This window comes from Canis lupus, chromosome 7, assembly GCF_011100685.1.
Source record: "Canis lupus familiaris isolate Mischka breed German Shepherd chromosome 7, alternate assembly UU_Cfam_GSD_1.0, whole genome shotgun sequence".
In the NCBI taxonomy this organism is placed as follows: Eukaryota; Metazoa; Chordata; class Mammalia; order Carnivora; family Canidae; genus Canis; species Canis lupus.
The window spans coordinates 19260764-19273169 of record NC_049228.1 but is presented as its reverse complement, the minus strand read 5'-3'; the positions used below and the strand labels follow the sequence as shown (position 1 = coordinate 19273169).

Genomic DNA, 12406 nt, shown 5'->3' with positions numbered 1-12406 from the left:
GTTTCTGCCTTTCTCTCTGTGTTTCTCATGAATAAATAAAATCTTAAAAAAAAAAAAAAAAAAAAAAAGTTAAATGAGCAGTAATAGCAGTTCACAGCCAGAAGGGGTCATCTAAATCAAGCCACGTGTTTTAAGTTAAGGGTTTATGGGTATTGGAGCTTTACTTGACTTATTTTGCATTGGATAAAAAATATTTTGGTCATTGTGGCATGCTTTCTGTTAAATATTTGAAAGAATGAGTCCAGACCTCATTGAAATAGAGGTATTAAAGGATTATGGAAATCACAGAAAATTTTATTTTAGAGTCATTTTTAAATGTGTTTTAAAGAATTAGTGATCATCTGGTGTATTATTCTGAGCTAAAATCATAGAAATCATATAGTAAAACCTTATATGTTTAGACTATTGGGAAAACAGTGTATCTGAGTTTCCATATAAGCCTATGTGTTTAAAAATGCAAGATATATGCTCATTTGAATTAAGATAGAGCAAGGGTATAAGCAGCCTTTCAACTTTTTAGCTTTTTTAAGAAAAAAGTAATGAATATTAATCTATATACTAAAAAATAGTATACTTTCTTAGCTACTTTCTAAGGGACATAAGGAGAAAGATTAATAATACTTTGGTCCATAATTTATATTTTGTAAAACATTTCATAGATTTTGGAAACATCCTGTATGTGTTATATAGTTGGGATACAGGAGGAAGTTTTTTTTTTGTTTTTTTTGCCTCTTTAGGTATTATCACTAAAAGTCTTGTCTTTTGAGAGCTAATGTTCATAGTCATTTTTTTTTTTTCAGACACAAAGCATAGTCGATGCTCATTGAATACTTGTTGGAGACTTTATTTTTTACAATCAAGCAAAAATAGGCCTAGTGATCTAGATAAAATTAAGTTAGTGGATGGATTCAGTTCCTTGTCAGGAAGTTACAAAGGAAGCTTTTCCTGAGCAACTGTATTTGTATTAAATTACAGTTGTATTAAATTAAAGAGATGCCTGCATCAGAAATTAATGTATAATGTATGATTCCCCAACAACATGACTACTAAAAGCTAACTATTGACCCATAAGCTTTATTGATATCATAAAAAAGTCGATTGTGTTTTTATAGTTTATTGTACTATGTTCTTAGAATAAAGTAAGTTAGAGAAAAGAAAACATTATTAAGATAATCATAAGGAAGAGAAGATACATTTATAGTGCTATACTGTAAAAAATCTGAAAGTGAACCTGTGCAGTTCAAATTCATGTTGTTTAAGGATCAACTCTATTTAGTTCTTATAATAAGCTTATCATTTTAGGTACTAATTAAGATCTGAGAAGGGGCACTTGGCTGGCTAAGCTGGTAGTTATGATCTCAGAGTTATGAATTTGAGCCCCATGTTGGGCATAGAGATTACTTTAGAAAAAAGCAGGGTCACATAGCTGTTAAATGTTGTAGCTAGAATCCCATCGCAGACCTCACTTTTTTTTTTCCAGACCTGACTTGTAAAACTACTAAGTTCCGATAGCCTGTTTACTTTCACAGTGTGAGACAGCTTCTGTTGTTTCTACCATGTATGTAGAAGACCTAGACATGTGAAGGACCAATGAAATTCAAAGTTTAAGAAATCCAAAATATGAAAATATCTTTTAGTTGGTCCCATTAACCAGCCAAAGGAATAGACGCAAAGAGGTTAAGGGACTTGCCTAAGTCCGCACAGCTGATAATTGCACTCCCATTCTCCACACCTCACTACTTTCCTTCTGAAAGTATTGGTGAGGTGAACATCCCTAATGGTGAGATTTATATCTCTAGGGGATTGTCCCATGTATTCTGTGATAAATTTAATAGTTCAAAATAAGCTTCTCTTTTCCTATAGGTGAAGGTAATACAGGTACTGCAGAGTCATCTTTTTCCCAGGACATTTCTAGAGAACAGCAGCCATCATCAGCATCTGAAAGACAGACTCCCCGAGCACCTCAGTCTCCAAGACGCCCCCCACACCCTCTTCCTCCACGACTGACCATCCATGCTCCACCTCAAGAATTGGGACCACCAGTTCAGGTATTAAAAGTACTGACCAATCTGGAATATCTTGGCTTCATCTCTTCTTCTTTCCATTAGATACTACTATTACCAGAAATTAAGTGAAGTTTTTAATGTTTTAACATATTTTTATATAAAGTTTTTTGAACTGAAATTAATTTTATTTCTTTTTCTTGAAATACAGCAGTAATTTACTTTATAAATAAGGTGAACTTTGGAAAGGCAAGGCTTACTAAAAGTTGTATGTGGGGGCTTGTGGATGGCTCAGTGTTTGAGCATCTGCCTTCAGCTCAGATTGTGATCCTGGGGTCCTGAGATTAAGTCCCACATCGGGCTCCCTGCAGGGAGCCTGCTTCTCCCTCTGCCTGTGTCTCTGCTTCTCTTTCTGTGCCTCTCATGAATAAATAAAATCTTTTAAAAAGATAAATAAAAATAAAAGTTGTATATAAATTGAAATGATTACAGTCATAGCAAATAAAGGTCTGGATACTTTTTATACAGATTTAAAAAGAAAAAGAGTTTCTTGGATTTTAATTAAATTTCTCATTTTTTTTCAATACATATTAATTTCCACTTCTATAGTTAATGAAAGCATTCATGACCCTTAATTCATGAAAGGAGCTCTCTTTCTAATACGGTTGGACGTCTCTTAACAGAAACTCTTACAGAAACAGCAGTAAAACTCAAGCTCTTAGTAATATAGCTTGAGTCTTAGCTTGTAACATAGTGTACTGAAAACCGCCAAGTGAGATTCTACTAAAATACTGTAGAAGATAATCTCTTTATATAAAAATATGAAATCTTAATGGATTGTGTGTTGATCCTTCAGAGTATATACCAAAACTACCAATTTAGAATTGTCTAAATTGGGAGACAATTTATATGAAAATTATATTGCTATTTGAACTCTGAAGGATAATTAAACTTTAAGATCCAAAGGAGCCATCTTGCGTCCCCGCGTGTGTGCACCTAATCTCAGCTGGTCCACCTGAGACCCCCTGAGCACCAATCCTAGTCCCCTGCACGGTCCCATTTCCGCTCCAACAAAATGAAAGAAACTATCATGAACCAGGAGAAACTCGCCAGACTGCAAGCACAAGCGCGCATGATGGGAAAGGAACTGCTCACCAAAAGAAGAAGGTGGTTCATAGAACAGCTACAACAGATGATAAAAAACTTCAGTTCTCCTTAAAGAAGTTAGGGGTATAAACAGTATCTCTGGTATTGAAGAAGTGACTATGTTCCCAAACCAAGGAACAGTGATCCACTTTAACAACCTTAAAGTTCAGGCATTGCTGGCAGCGAACACTTTCACCATTACAGGCCATGCGGAGACAAAGCAGCTGACAGAAATGCTACCCAGTATCTTAAATCAGCTTGGTGCAGACAGTCTGACTAGTTTAAGACTGGCTGAAGCTCTACCCAAACAATCTGTGGATGGAAAAGTACCACTTGCTACCAGAGAGGAAGGATAATGATGATGAAGTTCCAGATCTTGTGGAGAATTTTGATGAAGCTTCCAAGAATGAAGCAAACTGAATTGAGTCAACTTCTGAAGAAGATAAAACTTGAAGAAGTTACTGGGAGCTGCTATTGTATATTATGACTGCTTTTTAAAATTTTGTTCATGGATCTGATAAAATCTAGATCTCTAATATTTTTTAAGCCCAAGCCCCTTGGACATTGCACATCTTTTCAGTTTTTGCTTATACACAATTCATTCTTTGCAGCTAATTAAGCTGAAGAAGCCTGGGAATAAAGTTTGAAACAAGGTTAATAAAGTTCTTTGCCTAGGGGAAAAAAAAGATCCAAAGGCATACTTAATAATATTGTAGGTTAAGGAAATAGAAACTAGATACGTTATATACAAATAAAATAGATCAAAGATTGGTTTTAAATATTGGTTAATATTTTGTCTGTTGGTTCATAAAATATTTTTTGGTTGATATAGTCTATATGATTAAAATTTTATAACTAAAATGGAATTCTTTAGTGTAAGTATTAGCAGTTTTTCCTGAGAAGATATCCTGACAGTTGTATTATCTGCTAATGTTTCAGTTATCTTGTTATCATTGTAATAAGCTGTATCTGTTGGTGCTTGGTTCTTGTTTCATTGTCTGGTTCCTTAAAACAAATCTAATTCCTTTCTTGACACAGAGAATTCAGATGACTCGGAGGCAATCTGTAGGACGGGGGCTGCAGTTGACTCCAGGAATAGGTGGCATGGTAACTATTTACACATTATGTAAAAGTGACTCATTTGTTTAGCAAATATGTGTATAGTTCATATATATGTTTCTGTCCTGTTTATTCCTTATTTTCTGTCTTTGTTTTAGCAGCAGCATTTTTTTGATGATGAAGACAGAACTGTTCCAAGTACTCCAACTCTTGTGGTTCCACATCGTACTGATGGATTTGCTGAAGCAATTCAGTAAGTTCATGAAAAAAGAACATATTTTGTGACTAATCATTTCTTCCTGTTTCCCTTTCGGTTTGTTCCCTTTCGGTTGATTCATTGAGTCCTTTGTTGGTGTACTAAGCACTGTGGTAGCAGGGGTGAGGGTATAGTGTTGAGGAAAATTATATAGAAGTGAATGAAGGGCTGGGCACCTGGGTAGCTTCATGAGTTAAGTGTCCGACTCTTGATTTTGGCTCAGGTCATGATCTCAGGGTCATGAGATCGAGTCCCAAGTCAGTCTCCAAGCTCAGCATGGACCTTGCTTAAGATTTTTTCCTCTCTCTCCTGCCCTTCCACCTACCAACCCTCTTGCCAACTCCCACATTGTGCACTTTCTCTATAAAAAAAAAAAAAGTGAATAAAATATAGCTGCTTCCATCAGGAATTTGAAATTTAAATGCAGTGTAACAGTGGTTAAGAACACAGACTTCAGATTCAGCCCAGGTTTGAAACCTAGTTGCACTGCTTACTAGCTAGCTGTATCAGGTTAAGTTCTCTATTCCTGAGTATCTTCGTTTTACTAATGGGAATAATAACACAGTAATTCCTACCATGTAAGTTGTGAGAATTAAATGAACTGAATTTATGCTAATGTGTTTAGAATATTACCTGGCATGTAGTAAGTGCCTTGCAAATGTTGATAAAGGTGTTGGTAATGGCAGTGATTGTGATGGGATGGTATTACTTCAAAAGGCAAGCATATGAGGAACTGATTGTCACCTAAATAGTCTAGAAGAATAAAAGCATAAGCCAGAGGCTTTTTAATACAAAAGAAGGGATTCTTTGCAACAATTAAGGGAGAAGAATCGGAGACAACTTAATGGGGATGACATTGAATTGATGTCTTAGAAAAGAATTCTAAGATTCTTTTTAGAAAAGAATACCTGACAGTCTATAAACATTTCCATGAATTAGTTTATTTAATCTTTATAGCTATAAGAATAGACACCATTATTGTTGTTATTTTACAGATACATTAACAGAGATGTTTACAGATACATTAACAAATTTGTCAAACATCAGACAGCCAGTAAGTGGCAATTTTGGGTTTCAAACCAATCAGTCTGGCTCCAGGACCTATGCTAACTTGTGCTATACCACTACTCCTAAAGGATAAAAAAGCTTTCTGAGTGAAAGTACACGTTTAATTGTGGCTAAAGTATTAGCTGTGTAGCAGGATATAATTGAATATCAGAATGAAAAAGTTCCACAAACTTGGAAAAAATTGATTTTTTCTGTAGTATATGGTAACATATAGCTATCAAAACCTTTTTTTTTTTTTTAAAAGCATTTATTTATTTATGAGAGAGTGGGAGAGAGTGCACGCAGAAGCTAGGAGAGTGGGGGAAGGAGTAGAGGCAAAAGTAAAGGAACAAGCAGACTCCACGCTGAGAGCAGAGCTGAGGCAAAGCTTGATCCCATGACCCTGAGCTCACAACCTGAGCTGAAACCAGGAGGCTGATGCTCAACTGACTGAACCACCCAGGTTCTCCTATCAAAACCTATTTTAAACTTGCTCATAACTCGTCTTAACTAACATGATTTTACAAGCCAGCCATTCAGTATCTGCCTCTCCCTTCTGGAAGTCAGCCTGGCAGAAACAGACTCCATTAAACAGCTTCTGAATGACAGCCAGTCAACAGATTCAACCTTGCTCAGAATGCAAGGTTCTTCTATAGTAGAATAGCTTCATAAAGATAAGTTTTAAAATCCACCTGAAAAAAAAAAGGTAAAATAAAATCCACCTGAAAGAAAATGTCCTTAACTAAAGCAATAATGTCGATGTGGGGAAAAAATAGATTAAAGAGTTATTACAGACATAAATCCATAAACATTAGTGGCTGGCTAGTGAAGGAAGGTAGGGTCAGGAGTGGGCAAAGAGAGATAATGCTGTTTTATATCCTGGATTGTGAGCAGGAAGATGGATGATAGTCTTATCAGAACAAGGGAAGAAAAAGTGTCTAGCCGTCTAATACTAGAATTTTTCTAGACCTTGGGAGCTCTTTCAGAGAGGAAATGGGATAGAGATCACTCGATGTATCTGTGACTCAGCAGTGAAAACTAAGATAAAACTTCGTCTCGTGACTTCATTCTAACCCTTTTTTTGTTACATCTCATTTTAGATTTGTGTTGTTTTTAGTGTATCTACATGGAGATTGATACCCAGCAGATTCAGGAAGTCTGAGGCATGGTTCAGGAGGCCTGAAAGTTACATATAAATTACACCTATAAGTCATATATATAATATTATTATTAAATTCATTGACAATTGATATTTTGAAAATGTTTTTATAAGGATTTTTGTATCAACTTTCAATCTTTTTTTTTTCCTGCTTTGTGCTTGTTCTCCCTTCTCCTGTATTGTTTTCTGTCATTGTAATTTAAACAAGATAACTTTAAATTCTATCTTAAGTTAATTTTTATCTACTTAGTTCCCCACAAGTTGCTGGTGTTCCTAGATTCCGGTTTGGGCCACCTGAAGATATGCCACAAACAAGTTCAAGTCACTCTGATCTTGGCCAACTTGCTTCTCAAGGAGGTAAATAGATAAATAAATGCTTAGATCTCCTGGGTTTACACACATTCAATAATAAACTATTCAGATGTGATTTTTTTTTAAAGTGAGTAAATACATTTTTTTAAGTTGATATCTAAATAATTCCTATGCAAACTTATGAAAAAAAATCTGTATTTGCTACATGTTAAACACTGCTTTACCTTTAAATCATACTTTACAACAAAATTCTCAGTTCTTTGAGCATGAAGACTAGCTTTTACATTTAAATCTCTCCTGGCTCCTAGTATTGTGTCCTATGTGTATCAAGTATTCAGGAAAATTTATTGAACCAATATAAATACATAGATACTATGAGCCATTTTAAAGTGGTTGGAAGAAATGCAGCATTTTTTATGTTTAGCTTGATACTTAACATTCCTAGTTAAATGTATAAAACTAGATATTTTCCACCAACATTAAAAGTAAGGAAGATAAAATATTTATAATATATAAAATAGAATGACCCCTAAGTTAAGTAATAATAGTTGGTTGTTGAACATGAATTAATGCTCTTTGTGGAATTAATTACCTTTTAATTTTCATTTGGCATTCATATAACCAATTAAATTTGTGGGAAGCTGTATGGCATTTTGTAAGTAAATCCTACTACTTTTATAATAAGCCCCAAATAAAAAATTAATCTACAACCCCATATAAGTCATATATTTATATAGATTCAAATTTTTATATGGTTTTTTATTTTATACAATTCCTAGGCTTGGAAGACAAGTCTAGGCTTAAATTGGAATGCTACCATTTACTAGTTTTGTAACTTTGGGGAAGTTAATTAACCTCCTAGAAGTTCAATTTCTTTAGCATAAAGGGGAGGAGTAATATCTTGAAGTTTGGTGAGTAGATTCTAACATAGTAGTACCTGGTTCATAGTTGGGTACTCAATAAAGTTAGCTTTATATCAACCCATAAGAGCAGCATTTTAGGTATTTTTTCAAAGGATACTGAGTTTTAGTGAACTTAAAGGATGTGTTTCAGTTGTATTTATGTTTTTGAGAGATTGATTTTTGCCTGATGGGCTAATTAGTGAGTTTCAGCAAAATGGTATGTCTCTACTGATTCATTTGTTTTCTTTCAGATACCTGGCATATTGCCAGTTCGGTGTTCTTTCAATCATTCATTAATATTTGGAATTGTCTTTAGGCTTAGGAATGTATGAAACACCCCTCTTCCTAGCTCATGAAGAAGAATCAGGTGGCCGAAGTGTTCCCACTACCCCTCTACAAGTAGCAGCCCCAGGTAGGTATCACAGGCAGACTAGTAGATTATGTGCTTTATTGGTAAAATGGAAAACTGTGAGACATTTTCTGGCTAAAAATTAGGTAAACCACCAAGTCAAAAGTTTTCATTTCTTTTTATTTTGAAGTGACCGTGTTTACTGAGAGTACTACCTCTGATGCTTCAGAGCATGCCTCTCAGTCTGTTCCGATGGTGACAACATCCACTGGCACTTTATCCACAACAAATGAAACAGCAACAGGTGATGATGGAGATGAAGTATTTGTGGAGGCAGAATCTGAAGGGTAAATATTTACTTTATAATTTTCACTTGCTTTAGACTTTTATACTTGTTTTCCTTTAGCCAAGAAATGGTTTATTGAGCTGTATTTTTAGTAGCATCCCATTACAAAAACAAACCAAGCCATACATTTTGGAAGATTGATTTCTGCATATAGTGGTATATTTTAGGACTTGGATATCATTACAGCAGAAAGTAATTTTTTTAAATGTTTATCTCCCTGAAAATTACATAATGTATTCTAGAAAAATGATTTCTTTAAAATTACTGAAACCCTTCAATTAATATAGCTGCTTGAACTTTCCGTAAGAAAGAAGTCTTTCTGTGAAAATTAGGAAACAACTCACTTTCCATTTTGTAGTGGGCTGTCAAGTGAACCTCACTTATTCTTTATATGTATTTAGAATTTGGTGTTTGGGGTGGCCCGGGTGACTCTGGTTTAGCGCTGCCTTTGGCCTGGGGCCTGATCCTAGAGACCTGGGATCGAGTCCCGTGTCAAGCTCCCTGCATGGAGCCTGCTTCTCCCTCTGCCTGTGTCTCTGCCTCTCTCTCTTTGTCTCTCATGAATAAATAAATAAAATCTTTAAAAAGGGGGGGGGGGGGTCTGGACAACTTCATAGAAGCATAGCTGGAAGTAGAACCCAGATTTCCTAGGTAGAGCTCAAAGATTTTGTTTATTTAGCAATATTTTCTTAGCATAATTATAGACCAATTCTAGTATATGAGGAAAAAAGCAAGTCTATTATGCTCTAACAAAGTGCTGCTTAATTTGGGGGAGATTACAGACCCTGCTGAGAATATTGGCTGCCATTAATTTCATACCATGTATGCAAGTCACTTTAGATATGTCATTTCTAACTCACACAAAAGCTCTGCAAAGTATGATCTCCATTTTACAGTGAGAAAGCTTAGACTCAGAACATGTTAAAATAACTTCCTTAGGCCTAAGGAAGTTCCTTAGGAACTGGCTTAGACTAGATTTTACCTATGACTTCAGCCCCATGCACTTTACACTTCACTAGCACTTGTCAACTTCAGCAGATAGTCATGAGAGAACTCTTTAAGATACATTTTACTAATGACTGCACTGAAGTTTTCAGCAACTTACCTTTGGACTATATTATCTCCCTTGTGTTTTGATATGCTTTTTTGAATTGTCTAGAGAGTGTTGGAGTTCTAGCCATTGAGCCAGGAATTCACATACCCACAGCATGTCTCATCTGGCCTAGAGCCCATGGTGAGTTAGTGGCACATTGTTTGGTTTGGTTGGTACTTGTGAATTCCCAACAGTTTTGGTACTCTGCCTTCCAACAAAACTGTTTTGGGATTTCAAAATCTGGATAAGCCATCTCTTATGAATGTTACCAAGAAAGTGAATGCCCTTTGTCAAAAAGAAAAAAAAAAAAAGAAGAAACTAAAAAACTGGAACATGTCCTAATGAAAAGAGGGATAAAGAAAAGGCAACTTGAGCTGTCTTTCCCCTACTCCATTTATTTATTTATTTATTTATTTATTTATTTATTTATTTATTTATTTAAAAGATTTTATGTATCTATTCATGAGAGGCACAGAGAGAGAGAGGCAGAGATGTAGGCAGAGGGAGAAGCAGGCTCCATGCAGGGAGTCTGATGCGGCATTCCATCCCAGGACTCCAGGATCACACCCTGAGCCAAAGGCAGACAGGCACTCAACTGCTGAGCTACCCAGGTGTCCCTCCCCTACTCCTTTTAAAAAAATATACAGTTACCCATATCAGGAGTCTACAATTTTGAGTTACAGGGGAGCTTAGGGTTATTTAAGTGATAAACTATATCAGAGTTTGGGAACAATTTAGGATACCTCAAGGATCAGTTTTATTTTTTGTTTTTGTTCTGTTGGGTTTTTTTAATTTTATTTTAAGATTTTATTTATTTATTCATGAGAGAGAGAAAGAGGCAGAGATACAGGCAGAGGGCAAAGCAGGCTCCATGCAGGGAGCCTGACATGGGACTGGATCCCGGGTCTCCAGGATCACACCCTGGGCTGAAGGTGACGCTAAACTGCTGAGCCACTTGGGCTGCCCTAGTTTTGTATTTTCTAATCAATTTTTGTTTTCTTAGCATTAGCTCAGAAGCAGGCCTAGAAATTGATAGCCAGCAGGAAGAAGAACCTGTCCAAGCATCTGATGAATCAGATCTTCCTTCTACCAGCCAGGATCCTCCTTCCAGTTCCTCTGTAGGTAAGTTCCAGCTCTTGAGGGCAACACAACTGTTTACAACACAACTTGTTTACAAAAGATGATCTTATTAGTAACAAGTAGATAATTTTTTTTCTTAAATTTAAGATTTGGTATTTAAAGGGGAAATTGTATTTTATTAAAGGAAATGTAGTTTTAAGACTTGGTTGTACTAGAGGTGCAACCAGGGCTGGAGGATGGGTTACTGGGAGTGAAGCTAAGGAACAGTATTTCAGGTCTCCTGCCTCTTTAAACCAGAGGAGCTTCTTGTTATTTGTTCTACATATGTGGAGAGCTGAAGGGTAGGAGGTCTATTACTCCAAAAGTATTTGAAATTTGCTGATGTAAATACTTTTCAAAGTTAGGCTTTCAAGTTTTTGAAGTTAACTTTGAAAAGGGTTATTTTATGTATCTTTCCTTCAATAAAAATTATTTCTGTGGTACTTTAAAAAATTAACATTTATTGATCACTTACTGTGTATCAGATAGTATTCTAAGCCCTTTACATGTATTTACTTATTTAATTCTCACATCACCTCACATGGTAATCACTCAAATGGAAACTGAGGCACAGAAATGTTGAGTAACTTTTTCCAGAGCACATAGTGAGTAAATAATGGGCGGAAGCCAGGATACGAACTCAAGACATTTGGCTGCAAAGATTACACTCTTAAACAATACACTATACTAGCTTAACTGTCTCAAAATTTTTAGGTAGGGAATTATTTTTATTACTGAAGAGATGGAGTAGCCAGCCATCCACACTGACTATTTTTATTTTGAATTGTTTATAGCTAATTCTCAAATTCTGCCATGGAACCTTCAATCTGAGCAGTTGTTCACTTGGTCAGTAAATATTTGAGTGCCTACTAGGTGCCAGGTGATTTGATAGAAAGCATTACTAAAAAAAATGACTTAAATAAAAATCTAGAAGGAGTAAGAGAGTAAAGCTGTGCAATTTTTTGGGAGGAAGGAGTTCCAGATAAGACATATAGCAGGTATCTATAAGGCAGCAGTGTGGTATATTCAGGATCAGTGAGGGGCCAGTGTAGTTAGAGCACAGCAAAGCCAGAGAGAGGCTAGTAGGAGTTAGGAGGGAGTGGGGAGAAGAGGCCTAATAGATCTTTGTAATTGCTTTGGCTTTCCTGGATTTAGGAAGCTTTTAGAGGGCTTCAGACAGTGATGGTAAGATCTGACTTAAAGATTTAACAGTATCAGTTTGGCTGCTGGTGTCAGCAAGAGACTGAAAATGTTTAATGGGTAGAAACAAGGAGAAAGTTCAGAAGATATTATAAATTCAAGGTAAGGACAAGGATTTTTCAGACAGAATAGTAGAGTGAAGTTTGTGAGAGAGGTGAGATATGGGGATATGTATTTAAATTCGAGCTGGCAAGATTTGCTAATGATTAGATTTGGAGTGTCTGGAAAAGAGGATTCAGATATGACTCACATTATATTGTAGGGGCCTGTTGCTTGTTGTTTCCTAAGAGGGATGATACGTGTTGATTGTTGATTGTAGTCCCCCCCCAGCACAGTGATACGTGATAGGCACCAAGTGAATATTTATTACATGAGTGGAGTGAATGAGTAAAAAAAGTCAAGCCCTTTCTTTTTA

The 12406-nt window shown here is 35.8% G+C and overlaps 1 protein-coding gene and 1 pseudogene across 2 annotated transcripts in view; both read left to right on the top strand.

The window, feature by feature from the left end:
- Positions 1 to 12406, top strand: part of TPR (translocated promoter region, nuclear basket protein) — a 65744-nt gene that overhangs the window by 52220 nt on the left and 1118 nt on the right. The window contains exons 43-49 of one of the 2 annotated variants that reach the window (XM_038542317.1): positions 1864 to 2048; positions 4188 to 4256; positions 4367 to 4461; positions 6921 to 7027; positions 8201 to 8296; positions 8424 to 8580; positions 10676 to 10794. In XM_038542317.1, coding sequence (XP_038398245.1) covers positions 1864 to 2048; positions 4188 to 4256; positions 4367 to 4461; positions 6921 to 7027; positions 8201 to 8296; positions 8424 to 8580; positions 10676 to 10794 — 828 coding nt within the window. The remainder of the gene's footprint in view (positions 1 to 1863; positions 2049 to 4187; positions 4257 to 4366; positions 4462 to 6920; positions 7028 to 8200; positions 8297 to 8423; positions 8581 to 10675; positions 10795 to 12406) is intronic. The other variant, XM_038542316.1, reaches the window with a different exon arrangement.
- LOC100687091 lies at positions 2069 to 4179 on the top strand (annotated as a pseudogene).